At 39.5% G+C, this 22,123-nt stretch overlaps 1 protein-coding gene across 1 annotated transcript in view; it reads left to right on the forward strand.

Moving 5' to 3' along the window:
* The first annotated feature begins 567 nt into the window (after positions 1-567).
* The window catches only part of LOC131980882 (vertebrate ancient opsin-like), an 87,779-nt gene continuing 66,223 nt past the window's right edge, over positions 568-22,123 (forward strand). Inside the window, exons 1-2 of the mRNA XM_059345190.1 lie at positions 568-940; positions 12,341-12,669. Of these exons, the coding sequence (XP_059201173.1) occupies positions 568-940; positions 12,341-12,669 (702 nt within the window). The remainder of the gene's footprint in view (positions 941-12,340; positions 12,670-22,123) is intronic.

A 22,123-nucleotide genomic window follows, 5' to 3' on the forward strand; every position in this document is an offset into this window, starting at 1 on the left:
GGACAGCTCCGGGAACTTGAAGGTGGACTTTCTATGAATCGAGCTGTGAAACACGGCGCGTTGACTTTAGCGCAGTACACGCCGTGTGTACGCTGCTTTCTTCCACGCTGAACCACCGCCGTGCTCCGCCCCCCTCCCTCCTCGGCCCAGACGTCAGCTGCTGGAGAGCGGCCAACAGTGATTTAAATACGGCCAGAGAGGGAAGGTGTCTGTGTGAGAGACAGGAGCGTCTCTGCAAAGAGTGAGAGTGTGCCACACGGTGGAGCAAAGACTAACTAAAAGTTTTTTTTTTCTTTTTAATTTTTCCGAGCACCCCCTCCCCCCTGTCCCCCTTAACTGAACAAAGTTTTGACATCCACAAAAAACAAACTTTTTTATTGTCCCACATTTCTGTTCGGCTCTACTTTCTCCACCTGACATTTCTCACAGCAACAAGTGTTGACAGCTTGTCTTTACATTATTTTCCACATACAGAAAAAAAAAGAAAAGAAATGCCAACGAGATATTAAAGTGCCGTTCTGTGCGCCCTGGCCACCCAGTGTGCCACCGCCGTGACACCGGACTACGATGATCGTGTCCAACGTGAGTCTGAGCGGCTGCGCAGGGGTCAACAGCGCTCTGTGTGCCGCAGCCGGGGAAGGGCATCTGGGGGCAGGCTCATACCGGATCAACCTCAGCCCGACAGGGAACCTGGTCGTGGCTGTGTGCCTGGGCTTCATCGGCACTTTCGGACTTGTGAACAACCTGGTGGTGCTCGTGCTCTTCTGCCGCTACAAGATGCTGCGGTCGCCCATCAACCTGCTCCTGATTAACATTTCCATCAGCGACCTGCTGGTGTGCGTACTGGGGACTCCGTTCAGCTTCGCCGCCAGCACGCAGGGAAGGTGGCTCATAGGAGAAGGAGGATGCGTGTGGTACGGCTTCGCCAACTCCCTGTTTGGTGAGTAGAAACGCGGAATCTAAGACGCGATCTTCATATGGATGTTTTTTGTTTTGGTGTTTCTGTCGTAGATGTGTTTTTATTTCAGATGTGGTTGTGGGTGATGGTGCGACGTATCATTCCCGGATCACTGCGCACCACACTACATGATGTTAAGCTTTAATTCTGGGGTCCAAATTAAGGTTTTTGAAAAATTTGAAATAGATGTGACTGTGTTTGATTATAACACGCGTAGTGATGAGCAGTGTGCGTCTTTATGGCCATATGAAACTTTCAGAGAAAAGCCTTAAAATCGACGGAACCATTACAAAAAGAACAATGAAAAAAAAAATGTTCATCATTGCTTATGCGCCAAATTGGACAACATCAAAGCCATTATTCGGCCAGTTGATTAGGTTTTAATGTCTTGGCATACTTAAACAATGTCTTTCTTCCTCTCAATCTTTTTCTCTTCCTTAATGTGGGTGTGATCGTACTGCAGTCTCATAACAAAGATCGTTAAGGTATAAAGGTGTCTTATTATGTGTTGTTGATTGCGAAAAACACTAAATTCAGCACGGCATGATGCAGATTATGGACTTATAAGCATGCACATCCACTATCGGGGTCCCTGATGACGCCTGTGTGCAGGTTTTGTCCAGGTGATTAGTTGGAGGTGAAAAAAAATAATCTTGTGTGGCTCTTTATGGCGCGGTACTGGTCATTATCTCCGGCTGCATGCCAGACTGTTAAATCACTCCCAAAGCTGCACGTGCATGCATTTCCATGGCATAAATATCGCTGGGGGCATTTAGGGAATCATTGAATGTGCTTACAGACCTTAGTCATTTGTTCAAATGTCATTAGGAAGTGTGAAAAGCTGTCACACAGGACCGTCAGCGGCTGCTCCACCTTCTGCATATGTAGCAATGAGCAGTCTGGATGGCCGCTAAATGCTTGTTACCATACAGTTAAGTGCGTGTGTGCCTGAGGGAAGGGAAGCCTCATCACTGTTCATTTAGCTGCCCGTGCAGGTTTGTGGTGGGGCTGTGCATGGGGACACGGTCTCGGGTCCATGAGCAGGCTGTATGGCGGATGCATCAGCAGCATTTGTTGCAGAATAAAATCACCCGGGGGAAATCAGTAATGAGAAAGTGAACTCTGGTCTACCTTTTTGCTCAGGAGTGCTGATATCGATGCAAATGGGGCTCAATGATGCAACTGAGAATAGGGACATCACTCTCTCACCTGGAGCCGGGCCAGGCTGGGGGAAGAAAAAGCTTAGTGTTCATTTTTTGGGGGGCCAGGGGTGCTTGTCTAAGTAAAAGTTACAGTAAGATGATATTAATTTCCCCTGTACACTGTATCCATCAAAGCTCTGAATAATTACGGTCAAACGGTTTGATACTACATTCAATAGAAGCCCTTAATTGCAGAATTAATGCTTTCAACACAAAATAACTCTTGTAACATCAGGAGTCAGGCTCGATTCTGGCTTAAAAGTTCTTTAAAGAACATGCTTTCTTCTTATCCGTCCCACTAATTGCTTTAAAAGCTTTCCAAGGAATCCAAAACAACCTTTTGAAGGCCAGGCGGCCCGAGACAACGCTAATTTCTCCACTCTGACATTAACACAATGTTAAAACATGTGCACTGCTCTAGCTGTACAAGTTCCAATTAAAGTGTACATTTCAAAGAAGCATGATTGGAAACTTTCCACTTCAACTAATTCTTGCAGTTCTGAAGAGAAAAAAAAGGCAGAAAAAGAGATGTAGTTGTTGTAAAACTCATAACAGCTCACATAAATGACCCCTATCCATTGGTATTCATGGTCAGCTTGTTTCAAGAATGAATTGCTAAAGTTCAATGGTTATTGAGATAAAACATATGCCAAGTTTGTGAATGGCTTAATGTTGTAAAAAAAAAAACATTTAATGAAATATTTAGAGCTTTTCAGAGAGAGAGAGACTTTCAACTCCCTGTACGTCTGCACATTGACTGCACATTGCAGTACGTGCGTAGTCACCGCCCGTAGCTTTAGTCTGAAGAGGTTTGTATAAAAGACTCATAAATCTTGCACAAAAGGTTTGCTCTCACTTACTTCAGCGCGTTTAATATCCTGATGTTTAAAGCTTTGCATGAAGTTGAGTGCCTCTTTGCAACCACACACATCAGGGCTTCTGATGCCTGTTGTAACTAAAGATTTTGAGTATTTGGCTTCATGTAGAGAAGCGTTATCACCTGCTGAGCCGACTCCAACTGATGTTAAGATACAGGGGGAAAACTAAAAAACTAAAAGGGTCAAAAAATACAAGCTGTGGTTGTTTGTTGCTTGTCTGTACCTCTGTGACACCTGTGGGACTGAGTGTTTGCACGCTGACAGCAGAACAAGGACAGATTGTGAGAGATGGCCAAAGACTGTTCAGAAACTGTAAACTGTCCCCCACTACACTGGAAAAAGACTGACACACGCTTCTGTGTCCATTTGTGCTACTCTTTGTGTTTGTTTAACATCTCTTTATAGTAATTTAGTGTCTCTCTGTAGTTGTTATGCGTTTCTTTGAGGTGGTTTTGCTTTTTTTTTGGAAGTTTTGTGTCTCTTTGTAGTCGTTATGTATCTTTTTTGGAAGTTTTACGTCCCATTATGGCAGTTTTGTGTCTCTTTGTGGCAATTTTGTGTCTCTTAGTAGTAGTTGTGCATCACTTTCTGTTAGTTTTGTGCATTTGTGGTTGTTTTCTATTTATTTGTGGTAGTTTTGTGTCCCTTTAGGGTAGTTTGGGTCTAAGTGGTAGTTTTGTTCCTTGGTGTTGGTTTGTATTTATTTTTGTTAGTTTTTGCATCTTTTGTGACAGTTTTGCATCTCTTTGTGGTTGTCTTACGTCCCATTATGGCAGTTTTGTGTCTCTGTGGTAGTTTTGAATCTCTGCCAGAGTTTTGTGTCGCTTTGTGGTAGTTTCGGCATTTGTGGTCTTTAGGGAACTCTTTGTGGTAATTGTGTCTCTTAGTGGTAGTCTTGCATCTCTTTGTGGAAGTTTTGTGCATTTGTGGTAGTTTTTGTCCTTTTAAGGTAGTTTGGGTTTAAGTGGTAGTTTTGTTCCTTGGTGTTGGTTTGTATTTATTTTTGGTAGTTTTGCATCTCTTTGTGGTAGTTTTATGTCCAAGTGGTACTTTTTGTCTCTTAAGTGGTAGTTGCAGCCTTAGTGCTAGTTTTATATGTCGCAGTAGTTTTGTGCCTCTTCTTGGTAATTTTTAATCAGTTTGTGTCTCTTTCCGTGACACATTGTAAGTGAAGTCCAGGGGGCCTCCTGACCCCTTGGGACCCTCGGACTGGGCCTGTTAGATCACCTAATTAACCAGTCAGCAAAGGGAGGAACTAAAGACCTCACACATTACGCTCAGTGAGTCAGATTTATGCAGCATATGAGTCCCTCCCGGGTTTTTCTCACCAGACTGCCCTGTTGCTTTCCTTGATCTACTGCTACAATTTTCACACAGTACATTCAACTTAACTAAATTGAATTTTCCTTTGCTTAAGAGCCTCTTGAATCTGTCAAACTTTTAAATTGAAAACAGACTCGCAGCCGCTACTTCCACTTCCTCTGGGATAAGTTGGCAATTTTCGAAACAGGATTACTTTATTTCAGTTATATTGCGGAGAATAAAGCGAGCCTCGAAGTGTCTCAGTATCTGGATGTGCTCTGATTGTATCTGCTGTCTCACTAACCCCAGTGTTGTGGCGAGATTTAGCACCATCTGAAGATGTGCAACACTGACATCCACAAGGAGCCAATTTATTAAAATCTGTCTGACAGGACTCTTGCTTCTACAAGCTACAACAGAGCAGGAAGAGGGACAGAGGCAGTGTGTGAAAAAGAAAGAGATGGCTCGAAGACATCATTAGAGCCTCCATTGGCTATGGATGAGTAATTCCTCAATGGGCTCATAAAACAGAATGAAAGAAAGAGTAAGGGAGGGTCAGAGAAAGGAAAAGTGAAATTGATTGTAGAGATGAATAATGCTGGGTGCAGCTTTGACAAAGTGACTGTGTCTGTCTTCACCAAATCTCTATAAAGCTTCTCTGAATGATCGATGTTCCTTCAAATTAGAGGGCATCACTGTCAATGACAAAAGACATTGTTAGCTTGGTGTTGGGACATTGTATTCCTGCTAACTCTCGACATTGATTTAGACTTTTTGCTCGCAGCCTCCTGCTTTTAACGTCTTTTACACATTTTTTAATAACTGAACCATTGCAGATCAGCCGCTTCTACACTGCAAAAAAGCCAACTTGTATTTTTTGGCCTAAAACAGTGATTTAAGTTGGTAAAACTTAGATATATAGATTATTGACATTTAGGGCAATAATGTAAGTTAGCACAACAAAGGAAGCAAGTTGTATGCTCAAAAACAAGTTGGTGAGTTGTTGTTACTTATATCTTTAAGTTGGGGTTCACAACAAGGGACAATAGTTCTGATAACTCATTTCTTTTTTGTGAAATGCGGGAAAGCGGTGAAATTCATTAGCGAAAGCTAGCGGCTAACTGATACTAGCGGCTAACTGATGCTAGCCGCGCTGCTTGTTACAGCTACAAGAGTGGCCGTTAGCGTATCAATGCTAACTCAAAATTGTGGTTGCAACATTAGCTGACATTTCATATCGGCGTTACAATCGTGCCAATTCAGCACATTGCAGAAGTTGGCAGGAGTAAGGATTAAAAGTTATTACAATGTAAAATTATAAGTTAGTACAACTTACAGATGAGTTGACAAAAATCAGAATTCAGAGTGGAGCAAACTCAAAAACAAAACTTAAAATATTTAGTTGAATTGTCCAACTTAAAATTTTATCGAAGTTTGTTGCCTTGAAATTTTGAGTTCACCCAACTTTTCTTTTTTTTGCAGTGTACTTATTGCAAAGAACACAAACCGAAGACAATTTGTGGCAAATACAACTCAGACCCTGTACTTGTCCCTTTGCCACCAGCCTCATTAAGCCACTTCACCTCTTCCTGCCTCTTTGCATTTACTTCTCTATCTCACTGAACTTTTATTGTCTTCCTTCATCCCGTGTGGGAACAGGAGAGGATCTTTATTGGGTCTTTACTTGACACCAGGTCTGCGTGTTCCTGCATACTGTTGGCTACCTCCCCCCTGCCTCAAGTGGACTCTGCACACAGTCACTGGATTAACCTTGTACTGCTGGGCCCACTTGCTGCATATTGAAGTTAGATTGCTCTCCTGCACGCACAGAAATAGAAGAACATGTACCACGGTGAGGAAATGCATATACATGTGCATCACGCAGGGAGCAGGCAACACCTGAGTGATGTTAATTTGCTGCGATGGTGAGAAGTTGTCACAGCGGGGAGAAAGAAAAGCAGAACAATGTCTCTCCGACATAAAGGTCAGAGAGAGAGAGTCAGCTAATGAGCGTGTGTAATAAATAGTGTATTAAAGCAGGGGCTCTTACAGCGGAGACAAAAATATATTGTGGGAGATGTCTGGTTTGAGTCTGACATTAGTGTGAATGATCATCTCTGTACACAGAAAGCGACTTGCCAAAGCAGTCATCCTTAATGTTAGCCAGACATTCGCAATCTGATCTTTGTTTTTTCTCCTCCTGTTAGTGCTGTCACAGTAGTTCTGTGCACCTGTGATGACTGAGGGAGAAGACGCTGGGATTTATGAAGCAAACACAGCTTTATTTGATCCTGTGTTTTTCATTCAGACTGTCTTTTCCTGGATATACAGTATCAGGCAAGTGAAACCGAGCCAGATGCTTTCTATAAGACAAATAAAGCAGGAACAGTGAGGGAACATGACAGAACCAGCAGGACAAAGATGTTCCGCTTGTTGTTTTCCCCCTCCAGACATTATAAGGTCATAAGACGTTTCATTTTGGAATATTAGATTCAGCTACTGTCTTTGATCCTGCCGGAGTAATAGAAGAATGATGGAGGGTGACGTTTGATTTCAGATGCTATAAAGTTACATCCAAAGTTGTACGGGTGTCTGCTTCAGATAAAGATCTCGTCGTCATTCAAATAATGTTTACAGAGACAAAGAGCTGCTGGGATCAGCTGATATGATCAAATTTGCACATCAAAAGTGATCAATCATATTTGACTACAACACTTTCATTGAGCCTCGGGGCAGAAGGTTACTGTCACATGGCATCATAATGATTGCCAGTATTACATTTTGATGTGTGTGTATGTGTGTCATGGAGGAGAGCTGCTAATTAGCCTTCGCAGTTTTGAGGAAGTTTGATCTGATTTGGCTCCACTTACACTAGACGTTATCAGTCTGTCATCTCAAAGATGTGCTTTGCCTCTGCTTTTTCCAGTCAATCATTTTGTATCAGGAAATCTAGGAGTGTATCATCTATCTCATACAATTAGGGATGGACCGATCCAATACTCTGGTTCAGTGGATCCAATACTGGCCTTATTAAGCGGTCCAGATAGATGTGATTGATCCACTACATATAGTTTTCTTTGTCAATGTCAGTTTCAAATTACATGTTTTTGCTCTAGTTATATTCATAGTCGTTCTAAGCTGCTGACCATTAGTGCAATCTCTTGCCTCACATTCTGTTACATATAAAATGGCCCCAATTAGTTCCACTCACTGAGATCTACAGATTTTACATTTGGGAAATAAAAGCAGTGGTATCGGGTTGGTTCTTGGTATTAGCAGATGAGGTTGGGTTATCATAAACGGTATCAGGAGAGAATACATGGACCGGTGCATCCCTACACACCATGACCACTCAATACAGGAAACAAAGAATGTCATTGCCTTCCAAAAGAACAAGTGCTCAGTCTCTCATGAGGCAGCCCATATCAGCATCCTTTGTCAGGACCTTTAAAAAACTTCACATGGGACTTTTAGAACAAAGTTTATACGACGGTTACAGTTTGTTGAGTTTTAGACACAAAACAACATTTTAAAGGTAAGCAGAGTTTTAATCGAAGCCCATGGTTGCAAGGTTCACACTGCAATTTTACTAGCCCTGGGTTAAATGTCTGCTAGCACACGCAATTAATGTTTATTTTCTAGAATGACATTGTTTACTTTGCCCTGTTTCACACGGGCAACTTTCAGCCCAGTGCTACCCTCATTAGCCTGGGGTGGTTACAGTGTAGTGTGAAAAGCCACATTTGGTCAGGTTGAAAAAAACTGTGTGCACTCAAGGACCACTTACTGACTTGTTCCAGAACTTTCAACTATATCACATGGTCTCTGCAGACCAAACCAGAAAAACCACAGCTTCAACGTCAAGAGAGAACTGTTCAGCTCTACTTGGATAAGATTACAACTAGGGATGGGCGTTTGGAAGAAACCTGCCAACTCCAGCATTTATAACGTTAACAATCAATTAATCAATTAATCTTATGTTTTTATACATACTCCAGTATGTATAAAACATGCATACATGGGCAAAATAAAAGATATATACTGTATACAGTACTATGCAAAAGCCTGTTTTGATAACGGACGCTTTTATTTTGAAAGGACTAAAAGAGACTTCCTGTTGATCGTTAAACTAACTCAAGTGAGATGATACTGTAAAGATAACGTCAAGGAGTTCAGTGTTTTATGTTGTAGCCCCGAAGAGGCATGAGGTTAATTTTCACAGTAATCTTGCATATTTAAATGTGTTTTGTGTTTAAATAAGTTTTGGATAAAATTAAACCTAGTAATTCATACTAGCAAGGTTTGATCCAGTATGCTAGTTTTGCTCCAGTTAATGTATTAATTAAGCTGTGTCACCAAAGTTTACAACGGTAAAAATGTGGGTCCCAGAAAAAGGTTGGGAACCACTGCCTTAGATGATTACCATGGATGCCTCCCAGCCAATAAGAAATTAGTGTTTTCTGTGGCCAAAGAATATAAACTATAAAAACTAATGAACCAATCAGAACTAATCACACTCCAAAATAAATCCTGTCCACCTTTCAGTGCCTGTTGTAAAACATGCTGGAGTAAAGGCTGCTTCCATCAGGTTTGGGTTCAACAAGTCCTGTTATTGCACTATTCCAGTGTTTACTGATGACACCTGGCTATAAACACGATGACGCTGATTTTAGCCTGAGATCTTCCAGAGCAGTTGTTGTGAGAAGACAGTTCCACTGCTTCATTTGACACGTAACAGAGCGCCACCAGAGAAAAACAGAGTAAATAAGACGCACCAGATGAAATGGGGCAGCAATGAGCACCGCTGAAAGCGTCTTTTGTCAAAATATGTGTAGAATAGAATATGTTTGGGATTGGTTGCTATGAGTCAGTCAGATGAGATCAAACAAAAACATGAGTGGGTTGTTGTAAAACTGTGTTGACTTTGTAATATTGCTGTAACAGAGTTAATAAAAGCCCCGAGCTAAGCAGTTTGTGCAGGAAAAAGCTACATGAGCGCAATATCTGGGGGCAACAGACAAGTATAACATGCTGTGCCAAAGGGGCTCTGCAGTCAAGGCTACATGCAGTGTATTTGCACATAGACAGACCAAAAACATTCTGCAGGACCATCATCTTCAATCACAGAGCTGAATTTGTTTCCACCTTGTTTTACTGGCTATAACTCTTTTGCCCTCCTCGCTTTTTTCACCCTGTTCATTCATCCAGCTGAGTAGCTGTCGCGTCCGCACCTCAATGAAAGTCCTGCACCGCCTTCTTAAAGGGGCGTCCAGTACAGGTTTGCTTCATTACAATTGAAAAATCAATGGGCATGAAGGACGACCTCTTGGATCATAATGGCTTCAAAACAAATAGCAACCAGGATGAAAAAGTCTGAGGGGTCAGCATGAACACTGAGCTCCAGGCACCTGCTGCTGTTCCTCTGAAATACTGTGACAGAAATGCAGAAAGAGACATGAGAAAGCTTCTTGAAATCTTCTGCGCTGAGAAAAACATTTTTTGCCCTGTAATTATTATTTCAATCATCTATATAAATTCTACAAAGAAATACAAATTCAGTGCTTTAAAATAGCAGTTATTCATGTAGTGCATTACTTAGTGATTGTTTGTTATTATGTGTCCTCAGTTTTGTTTGTAAATTGAATCATTCGTTCCAAGTAATATTCACTAAACCAGTTCATTGGCTTAATTAGTTGATATTTCCAAGTAAAATGTAATTGAGGGACATCAGTGAATCTGCAATTTACTTGTGTATTTTCATAAAAAAAATAAGTGGTTCTATTAAATAAATATTACAGCCTGAGTAAAGATTACAAACACTTTGTGTGGAAAAACTTCCCTAGCTTTTTTTTAAGTAAATGTCACTCAAATATTTTTCAGTGTGTGTTGTGTTTCACTGGATTGTTTCTGTCAAGCAGAGACACAGAGGTGGTGCTGCCGTTTATCATTTACATCAGGGTCTATCTACATGTGAACCTATTTGATGATCACGCAACCACGATTTTATGATGCCGCACATTTCACTCTGGCCATTATTTTTTAAAATCATAACCCATCGTTTCTTTGACTCTATAAACCATGAAGCTCCTCTTAGTTGGATTTTGGTAACAAGCTTTTTTATCACAGTGGCTGTACATTTTTTACTCTCTAGAGTAGATAAACATTTGAACAGGCAGGAGATTTGTGTCTCTATTTGATGGTCCCATTAAATGTGAAGTACAGTTGTGAGGGAATAGACAGTTTCAATGTAATTCCACTGCTTAGCAACAGCTTGGGTCTGTGTTAACTTCCTGTCGGATGATGTCGTTCATGTACACTGCACTAGGAAATAAACTGGGACACAACTCGAATGTTTTTATAACTATGGTCAATAAAGCACAAGGACAAACCTGCACCAGCTGTCTGCAGAGAATGTCAGCTTGTATAACATACTCCTTCTGTTAATGCAATATTTTTCTGCTTCCTGCATGACAACACAACTTATTCCCAGCTCCTGTGATACCTTACCTAAATATTGAATGAACTATTATTGAATCCTGTCACTGAACCTCAATTGGCGTTTTCCAAGGTAATGTAACAGTATGCTACTGTATTAGCTTGATACATTAGTTTAGGTATACACTATAATAGGACTATTTGGTAACACTTTACAATAACCATCTAAGTGATGTTTATAGATGGTTTATAAACCAATTATTATTAACCATTTACAAAATTCTATACATATTTAATCTTTAAATGGTTTCAAGCAATTTCTTAAAGGTATAAGAATAATTTTGAAATCATTTAGATACTTAATATGGTGTTTAAAATGTTATAATGTGTGTAAAGCTATTAATAAACTAATAATTATGTTTGTTTATGGTAAAGTAATCTATTTGGCATTTATAAATTATAGTTGAACATTATTACATTTTCTATTCACCATTCTAAATGGCCTATATATGGTTTATAAATGATGATTAAACATTAATAGACTATCTGTTTACCATATATAAATGTTCTATTTACCATCTATAAATGATGGTTATTGTAAAGTGTTACCGACTATTTTCATCCACTAAGGGCCTGTTTACACAACTACACTCTCGGGTGAAAACGACAAAATATTTTATCAGATTTGCCTTTCGTTTAGATGGCGACAGCATTTTTGGGGCTTAAAAACGCAAAACAATGTAACCACCCTCCAGACTGGAAATCTTAAAAATGCTCCACAGGGTTGAAAATGCAAAAGTGTCTCTGATCAGCTCACGCTGGCTCTCGTCACGTAAACGACAACAAACATGTCGGACTATTTCCATCAGTCAGACATTCAAGTTGCCCTGCAGCTCTGATAACTATCCAGGAGTCATTTCAGCAGTGAAGCAGAATTATCACAGATAATATAACAGAACAGGGAAGGAGCATTAATTACCTAGGACAATTTTTTCTATTTCTTTTGTATTTCGTGCTACTAGGAAGTAGGGTTAAAAAAAAAAAAAAAAAAAAATGTTTTTACGTTTTAACTTTCTGTGGCTCACATCAACCCTGTAACTACTTCACTTCCAGCATTTACCTACATTTATTTTACTTCTTTTTTAAATTTACGTCATTTATAACGCCTAACCAGGAGGTTTTTTGCCCTAAACCTAGGTCAGTGGTTTTGTAGACTAAATTCACGAAAACTGCAGCCTTTTTTTAAACCACAATCCATACGTGTATGTATAATGATGTGTGTGCCATTGTTAGAACGCTCCGCAGTAGTTTGGGCCGTGAAACGCTCATATGTGTCGTTATGGGTGTTATTGACAAACTGTCTATTCTGTCGTTTCTGTTGTAGGTTCTGTTGGAAAAACGTGTGACCTTTAAATATCTGCCAAAAGAAAAGAAAACAAAAGTTTTTGCTCAATTGAAGGCAGTTAAAATTACCTTAGAGCTGTTAGCTACTGGGACTGACTACCGTACTGCTACTTGTGCATGTAATAGTTACCAATGTATTTGTGTCCCTGTCCACCCTGTAGGCATCGTCTCCCTCATCTCCCTGGCGGTCCTTTCCTATGAGCGCTACAGCACCATGGTGGCGCCCACTGAGGCGGACTCCTCCAATTACTGCAAGGTCTCCCTGGGCATCACCCTGTCCTGGGTCTACTCCCTCATCTGGACCGTACCACCTCTCTTTGGCTGGAGCCACTATGGCCCAGAGGGTCCCGGGACAACCTGCTCTGTCGACTGGAAAGCCAAGACGGCAAATAGCATATCTTACATCATCTGCCTGTTCATCTTCTGCCTCATCGTGCCGTTCCTGGTGATCGTGTTCTGCTACGGGAAGCTGCTGTGCGCCATCAGACAGGTGAGGCAACTAAACCTGCTCTACCTGGACAAATAGGTGCACCATCAACACTGGCTGCCATGTTAAAAGTCACCTGTGGTGGGATTTTTAACACTGAAAGCACATATTTCACATCCCATAAATACTGAAGCTTAAGGAGACAGAATGATGTGCTGGTAACTAGGGATGCACAATATTGGATTTTTTGCCGATATCCGATATGACGATTTTTTACAACTCATTTAGCCGATTACCAATATTTTTTTCCTGCACAACTAATACCCACAAACAGGGCAAATTTGGCCAATTTCCCAATTGACATAATAAGTAAACATAACCTGTGTTCACTGGGAACATGTGAAAAGTGCAACTGTACAGCAATTAAACCCAAATTGAATAAAACTACATAGCCCAATATGTGACCACTCAATCTGCACTGTGTAAACAAAATCACAAAAAATACAAGCAGCTTCAGTCCCTAATCAGAACATAAATTAATAGGTGGGCTCAGACTACACTGCACAATTCTATGAGCTACAAACAACGTGCAACAGAGTGGTGATGTGACCCCATTATTTAATCTGTTTATTATATCGGCGTGTTGGCAGATGTCCGATATCGTATCGTATGTACCAATATCGTCCGATACCGATAACGTGCCGATAATATGGTGCATCCCTACTGGTAACAGCTCATATTCAGTCTGACAAGGTGAGCAGAAGAGAACACAAAAACAAAAGACGGCCGGCTACACTGAACACTTAACATATGTGAGCTATTAGCGTAGCAGCTTCTGTACCACCAGCCTTGCACTATTATAAATTAAACTTGCTACACCATCTTATATGAAAGTAATGCTAAAATAAAACATAAAGCTTATAGGATGGGATTATTACTTTCATGCTATCTGATTCAACGGATGCAGAGTATCTCACTGTTGCAATGTTATAATATTAACCGCAGTCCAAAACATCTGAATTTAAGAACTGAACAGCAACAGTGGAAATATGATGGAAAAATAATTCTATAAAAGCCTCTAGTTTCTTAATAAGACTGCATATTGAATAACAGAAGTAAATTTACAACAGAATTGATTCCTGCCATCTGAACGTCACGACAGAACAAAAGAGTGTTCTTTTATTATACACTACAGGTGTTTCAGAATCCTGAACAATTAATGCCTGTAAAGCACCCAGTGCATATATATGTGTATTATATTTTGAATTCATCAGCTTTCCTTAAAGAAAAAAAAAAAGAGATCTGCTTTTGTGTCAGTGAATTGTAGCTCACAAATTCAGTATCATTTCCGTAGCTGAATATTGGCACATCAACACTCTTTTGTTGTTGAGGGACTATATCTAAAAGTTATATAGCTTTGCCAGTTTTCATTTCAATCTACTTTTCTCCCAAAGCTTTGAACCAATGAACCAAAACATGCAGCTGCATTTAAATGGCTGTTTTATAGCAAAGCTAATTGCGGTTATGAATCATAAAACTGTGGTTTTTATTAGGTCCATAAAGTCAGCCTGCAGGTCTTTGTCATGGGAGCAACATTTTGATGGGTTGCTCTGCACAAGTCATCTGGTTCACACATTTATCTAAAGGACTTGATTTATGTGTGAAATACAGTGGTCTCAAATGTATTATATGGATAATATGGTATTGCCAGTGGTGGAAGAAGTATTCAGATCTCTTACTTAAGTTAAAGTACTAATACCACACTTTGAAATTACTCCACTACAAGTAAAAGTCCTGCATTCATATTTTACTTCAGTAAATGTTCAAAAGTAAAAGTATTCCCTTTGCAGAATAGCCCCTCAGATTTTTAAAAAAATATTCCAAATATATTATTAGATTATGAATATTGATGATGCATGCATCTATGATGTCAAGATAGGGCTCATTTAACTAGTTAATACACTGTTATGTGGTGTTAATTTATAAACGTGTAATCATTTTAAATTGATATATTTCTTCATGTTAAATCTCAACATGAAGAGTAACTTAAGCTGTCAGCTAAATGTAGTGGAGTAAAAAATACAATATTTGCCTCAAAATGTAGTGAAATATAAAGTTAAATAAAATGGAAATACCAAAGTACCTCCAAATTGTATTTAAGTACAGTACTTGAGTAAATGTACTTAGTAACATTCCACCACTGGATATTGCATATACATTTTTTGCTCACTTGTAATTTGTGGTATGTTATTAGGTTGTAACCATTAGTTGCTTTTCACAAAGAATAACCTAGATAAGTTAGAAAAGTTGTTTATTAGCACGATAACCCTGATAACAGGTCAGGTAAAGCAATATTTTGGCAGTTTTAGGTAATAAATGTGTTGTTTATCCATATACATCAGATCCTCTTTGTAGTGACTTTCCACATTATGATTTACAGCTTAAAAACGTCACATAAAAGGAGGCTATTTTTGCATATATAACCCAGATAATTTAGCTACTTATAGTATTTCCTATACACATATATATGCATATATACAGTCATGGAAAAAATGACTAGACCACCCTTGTTTTCTTCAATTTCTTTTTCATTTTAATGTCTGGTACAACTAAAGGTAAATGTTTTTGGTCAAATATAATGATAACAACACAAATAGTTTGCAAGAGTTTAATTTAAAAGCTGATATCTAGACATTTTCCATGGTTTTCTTGATAATGATTTTGGTTATTATCAAGAAAAAAACATGGAAAATGGCTAGATACCAGTTTTTAAATTAAACTCTTATAATGATAACAAAAATAGCTCATATTTGACCAAACAAATGTACCTTTAGTTGTACCAAGCATAAAATGAACAATAAATTGAAGAAAACAATGGTCCAATGGTCTTTTTGTCATGACTATGTTAGAGGTGCTTTTTTCTGCATTAAGAATTATATCAATGTTCCAGCATCCAACTGCAATTGCCAGAAAACTACAGAATGCCATGATATAACAACTGTGAAAGTATAGAAAGCTTCACAAAGTCATGAAGTGTTGAGTGTTTTAATCTGAGGTTCACTTTCACCTTTATTCCTGCGATTCTGAGATGCATAATGAATAGAGGCCCAGATGATGTTCATTAAATATTCAGCAGTAGATGTGCTGTGAGGTGAGGAGGACAACAGATCCGACACTATTTTTTTTTTTTTGTTGTTGTATTTTCCTCCTCCGCCCCCCCATGGTTGTGAACTGTGCCATGAGGTAACCAATGTTTGGATTTTCACACACTGTCCCACACTTAGTGACTGGAAGAATATGAGGGCAGACAGTGTAGAAGGCCGTGCTGTCTATCTCTCCAGGGGAGCCATGTCTACACACACACACACACACACACACACACACACACACACACACACACACGCACGCGTGCACACACGCGCACACACACATTCTTGTACTTCTATCTTTGTGAGGACCTTCATTGGAACAGTGAATTCCCTTGCAAGGTTATAATAGTTTTGGATTTTTAATTAGTTTTAGTTTTAATTTTGTTGTTAATTTTTGTTTTCAAATTAATTTAGTTTTAATTTGTTTTTAGAGTGAATTTGCTAGTTTTAGTTTAGTATTTATTTCTTTGAAATGCTTTAGTTTTAGTTCAGTTTTCATTAGATTTAGTTTTTTGTAATGAGGTATTTGTTGGGTGGGAGATTAAAAGAGGTCACAGTAAATTTTGCCTTTATTTCCTTTGTCTTATCCATCTTCATTATGTATGAAAAAAGACGAAAATGAAGGACATATTTACTATAATTTTATTTAGTTTTGTAACCACACAATACAGTTTCAGTTAATTATCATTATCATGTAACCTTTAATCCTTAAAACAAAGTCTGAAATCTCAAAAAAGCCTTTAAATAAGTGAGGACCAGCTGAAATGTCCTCACTTTGCAATAATGTCCTGACTCTGTTGGTTAAAAACGTGTTGTGGTCCCCACTATGTAGGAAGTACAAGAACACACACACACGCACACAACCCAGATCAGTGTTTCCAGGATTGCAACTCGCTCACACTCTGTTAGCATCATGTGTTCACCAGTAAAACATTTTCATGCGCGTGTCTGTCTCCGCTGGCAAATCCTTAACAGCCTCATGTGAGAACAATGTTGTTATCCTCTCGTCTTTGACAAGGTCTTAGATAAGATATTTCTCATTTTGCATCCACTTTATTCTTTTTGTCACCCCTCACACTTTATCTATTCACTGTTTTGCCTCATAACAACTCACACAGTTCTTTGTATAGATTAGGAAAGAAGCAAGGGAAAGTCTTGAACTCTCTTTCCCTCCTCGTCTTTGTCAGACTTGACCTACCTCTATTCCTCTTACTTCCAGCATTCTTTATCTTTGCTTGTTTTAATGTCTCGCTGTGCTGTTCAGAGTCGTTCTTCTCCCACTGACAATGCTTTGGAAAGTAAAGGCAATAGTTCTCCTGTCACATAATGTTTAATCAGAAAGATTTAATCAGATTGAAAAGCACTGGTGTAAAAGCATCCTGAATTACGTTTGAGTTTGCTCCAAGTTAAAGTGAATTTCCTATAAAACCAACCAACAGAGGTGAGAGAAGACACAGAGAGTGGGAAGGACATTTAGGATCTCTGCATTATATTGGAACTTATTATTCTACCTGTCAGGTCACTTTAGTTTGATGTTTTATCTCACCATGACATAAAACTGTCCTCAGTGTTCAGTTAAACTATGCATCTTCCTCTCCATCAAATGTTTGCTGGTGGGTTTTTGAGTCAAAGAAATGGACAGATAGGCAGCAAGGAGCAGACAGGCACAGAGGCACAGCTCATCTCTGCTTGCTTGCACATGTCTTAAGTGCCTGTCAGTGTTTTTATTTCCCTGTGATAGGAAATTATGGTCTTTATCAGTGCAGAAGACAGGAGCTGTGAAAGAGGAGAGTCCAGATATAGAAGCCAATAAACTCTGTGCTATTTTGCTGGTTTCTGTTATATTGTAGTAATATTTATATATTTATTTATTACAGTAATATTGAATAATTACAGAAAGATTCACTTGCATGAGTGTTTGTTGTCATTGCTTCCCATAGAATGTGCCTGGGTTAATCAAAATCAGTCTGTACACAGATGCAAGCTAATCAATTACAGCACATAATACATTAATGTGTGCACACAACACCATCTGTTGGGCTAAACATATCACACTGTGGCTTCAGCTCTTGACTTTTGCTCATTCATTGGTGTATAATCTGGGCACAAAGCAAGGTACCAGGGCAAAGGGCTTATATTTGGTCTCTTAATTAAACCTCTGAAGTCCAGGAGATTTTGGTTCAAATTTGTCAACTTCCTATGCATTTGTTTCTGTCTCTGTTTAGCATCCTTCAGTCTGTCCTTACAGCACATGCATTGCTCCTTTTTCTCCACACAAACTTGGCTATCAGTCAGATTTTTCATTTTATTTTAATTAACAAAGTATAAAGCTGCCAGGAACCCAAAATACAAACAAAAGACACAGGTTTCTATGGAAATGTACCATTTTTTTTTTTTTTTTACCATTTATACACAAAAAAAACAACTGAAAAAATAATAAATAATAAAACTACAAAACAGTCTATTTGCGTGTAAATTACAAATAGTAATAGTTTTCATTGTAGAAAGAAAATTCACAATTTAAAAATGGTCTAGAAACATAAATGGCACACTGTGAAAGCTCCTATGATTGCACTTTCAACTGGCTTTCTCAGCTTGTCTACATATCGTATATAAATTATTGTATTACTGTAAATAAAACATTTGTATTTTGAATAAATAGATGGACTACAGAGGGTTAATCATAGGTTTGTTTTTGGTGGAACATAAATTAAAACAGTTGTCTTATCCCAATCATAACTCCATTTGAGTGCATATGGGGAAATAATCAGGCAGGAGCACTGCAGCACGTCCCGGTGTGTGTAACAATAACAGTTTTTCCATCAACAAATTTATATGCGCACTGCGAAGATTCTCTTGAGAAAAGCTTAATGGAAACTTTGATAAAACTTTCGAAACTGCGCAAAGCAGTTGTTGTTGCTTGAGATGGTTTTTGCCTTTTTCAAAAAATGTGTTAATGTGCTAAACGGGAGATGGGGTGATGCTGTGATATGACAGCAAACATTTAAATCACATGACTGATCAGCTGTTTCTCTACTTCTTCTACTGTTTACTGATGGATAAGCCTACAGCAATACATTACACTAAACAAGTTGATAGCTTGCTTTGACTTTAAATAAAACACAGCTTATGTCTATATAGGCACTTCTTACTATTCAAGTAATGCACTCTGTAAATGTGCGGAAAATACTGCACCATTGACTTTAGACCAGGTTTCACTAGGCTAGGCTTCATTAGGCCTGGCTGGAAGCTTTGGTGGGCCATACATGGCCTTTCTGGCTTTGAATGAATAATGAATCATCACAGCTATTAGATTTCCGGCCCCAAAGGTCCTTAGTAACAAAGACATCATACAAATAACCTGTAGATTCCTGATTGAACAGACTGACATGGATAAATTGTATACCCTAAACATGATACGCATATACACATATCAAGGAGTCTTTGGTTAGATAAGCCGTGGCTCCCTGCCTTGTCTCAACATCTTTACCCTTGGTCTGAATTCATTATGTGACTCATATGTCCCTGTGGATATCTAGCGATACTCTCAAGTGCTACAATATTTCTTCAACATGCTGAGGGCTATGAGGCACAGAGGTAGAGCTGAAGAGAGGGAGGGAGATGAAGATATCAAGAGGATGTGAAGGAGGCAGAGAGATGAAAGGAAGAAAAAGAGGGGAAGAGGGGGGGCTTGGGGGGGGTGATTTTGTGCTGGCCCACATCAGATGCATCGACCTTGCACTGGTCATGAAGTAATTTCGATTGCCACAGGCAGATTTCTTCGCCTTTACCTATTTGGTAACTTTGTGACCTGCTATCATATTCCTCTGAAATAGGTAGGAGCACACTAGAGGGGGGGTCCAATGCAAATGAGCCGAGGAGGTTTGGTGGCAAGGTTAACACTTGTGCCTACTGGCATCTATAAAAGTACTGTTAAACATTTCTGAATCCATCTAATTTTTCAAGAGAAGCAGTAAATCAATTGCGACTATCAAATTTAATGGGCAAGGTGTGTTGGTGGGAAGCCAGTGAGGGATCATGTGTTTGTTGCAGCCAAACTTAGCGCCCCCTGCTGAAATTTTCGGTAGAATGCAGCTTAAGGCACTTCCTGGTTTGCCTCCCTGCTCAGACCCGGAGGTTGCCGCCTGGTGTCTATGAGTTGAGAAAAGTTCAACTACACTTACTTCTCAATCTTTCATTTTAATTGTTTTTGAGAGTACTAGCCATATATTTCCACAATGGTAAGCTTGACAAAACTCCAGGACCAGTATCATGAGCACAGTATAATACCAGCTCTGTGTCTCTGGTCACGTACCACAAAAGCAGATCCGCTGCTCTCGTCCAAATGTGCTGCTGCTACAAATGATCGTCTTTGTTTACTTCTTTGTTCACATTAAGGCCCCTGAAGTTCCTCACCACAAAAAACGAGAGTGATTGAAACCACACACACCCACAGACACTAGACACAAACATGACAAACAGAGAGGTAGCGAGAAGGAGACACAGCTGTGAAAACACTTCTTAGCAACCCTTGGAATGAAAATTGCCAGCACTTGTGCTTGATACGAGCTCGGTGGGGGAGTGGCGAGATGCTGGAGGGCACGTCTGCCGCGCTGCTAAGGAGGCTGCGTGCTTAAAACACAAATTAGTTCTCCGTCAGATTGCCTCCAGGATGAAGATCTTCGTCTCTTTGTATTACAAGAACCTTGTCTTTGCTCATTGTCTTGCTGGGTCCTTGATTTTTTAAAAAAAAGTTTCCTTCTCTACGTTCCCTTTGCCCTCGTAGCGTCAGTCTCCAACTCTGTTTCCATCTTTTGAAAAGTCTCTTACTTAACTTGCTGCTGCATGTTTTTCATTCTCACTCACACCTCCACACATTCATATTCTGATCGTCCGTATCGGTAGCTTACTATTCTCAATCTGCACACACACACACACACACACACACACACACACACACACAGACAGACACACACACACACACACACACACACACAGACACACACACACACACACACACACACACACACACACACACACGGGAGGTACAATGGCTCATTTCATTGTCTGTGGTGACTGCTGCAGTCCCGTTCTCATTTGCCTTTTCTAAGCTCTTTTTCTCTCATTCTCTTTCTCCATCTCCCGGCTCTCTGTGTGCCCTTTTTCGCATATTCTTTCCCTTTCACTGTCCCATCATCATCCATCTTTTCCACCTTGGTTGTCTCAGTTCTCATTATCGCTTCTATCCCATCTCCACCCCTCATCACCTCTCCAGAAAGGAACCCGAAGTGTCCCGTTTTTGTATAACAATGAGAAAGATGTTGACATCTGATGGCACGTAGTTACGTGTCCATACAAAAGAAGCAAAACAAAAATGAGGTGGGAAGCCTTTGATTTGAATGGTGCGCATAATGCTTAGATGCTCTGTTTGCTCTGTCTGGTCATGTGTTCCCACCCGAAACAAAAACTGAATATCCAGCAGAGTTTACTTTTTTACCTGGCGTTTGGAGTGAAGAAAACAGACCACAAGTGAGTGGTGGATTCTTTGGAGATTGTGATGCACGTGTGGGTTTAAATTACCAGGCTCATTGTTCTTCCTGCTCAGTTGTTTATGACCTGCCGTCAAGAAGTCTTAAACGTTCATGAAGAGGTTTGTCCGGTTTACAATTACCAAGAAGACAGAAGGAGTGTTGTATCCTTGCAGCATAGTATTGCGAATTTTTTGTATTGCAATACTGTAGTGATATATATGGTAACAAGTAAAGGTGTGAATCAGCAGAGGCCCCACGATATGATTTGATCCTGAGACTTGAGTCATGATACTATATTATTGCGATTTTAAGCATTTTGCGATATGGTGAGTATTGCGATAAAATATATTGGGGTTTAACTGCATTTTGTGTCCACAAAATTCAATTCAATCAACAATTGTTTTGTCAAATAAGAGACAATTCTCAGTCTATTTATCTCACTTCAGTCTTTTTATTTCTCCACAATGAGAGTCAAACCCACAGACTGACCAACAAAGTATTCAGTCAAACTGAACTTAACTGATATCAAACATGTATGGCCGACAACAACTGCAGCATTTTATCAAACTTTCCTCAACTTTAAGCTTCACTGCTCTGAATCATAGAACATACATAGAAAAGCCAAACTTTGCAGCGTTATTTTGACAACTTCCCAACACGATATCCTGATGACTTCAAGTTTCATATGATACCAGTATCTCCAGTATATTCCTAAAGTTGAATAAACACAAGAAGTAGCAAATATACAGACGGCCCGTCAGAACGCTAAATATCGATACTTGTCGGCCATGAATCGATAAAATACTACCACGCAAAATATCGTGATACTGTGCTGTA

The sequence above is a fragment of the Centropristis striata genome, chromosome 11 (assembly GCF_030273125.1).
Source record: "Centropristis striata isolate RG_2023a ecotype Rhode Island chromosome 11, C.striata_1.0, whole genome shotgun sequence".
Taxonomy (NCBI): Eukaryota; Metazoa; Chordata; class Actinopteri; order Perciformes; family Serranidae; genus Centropristis; species Centropristis striata.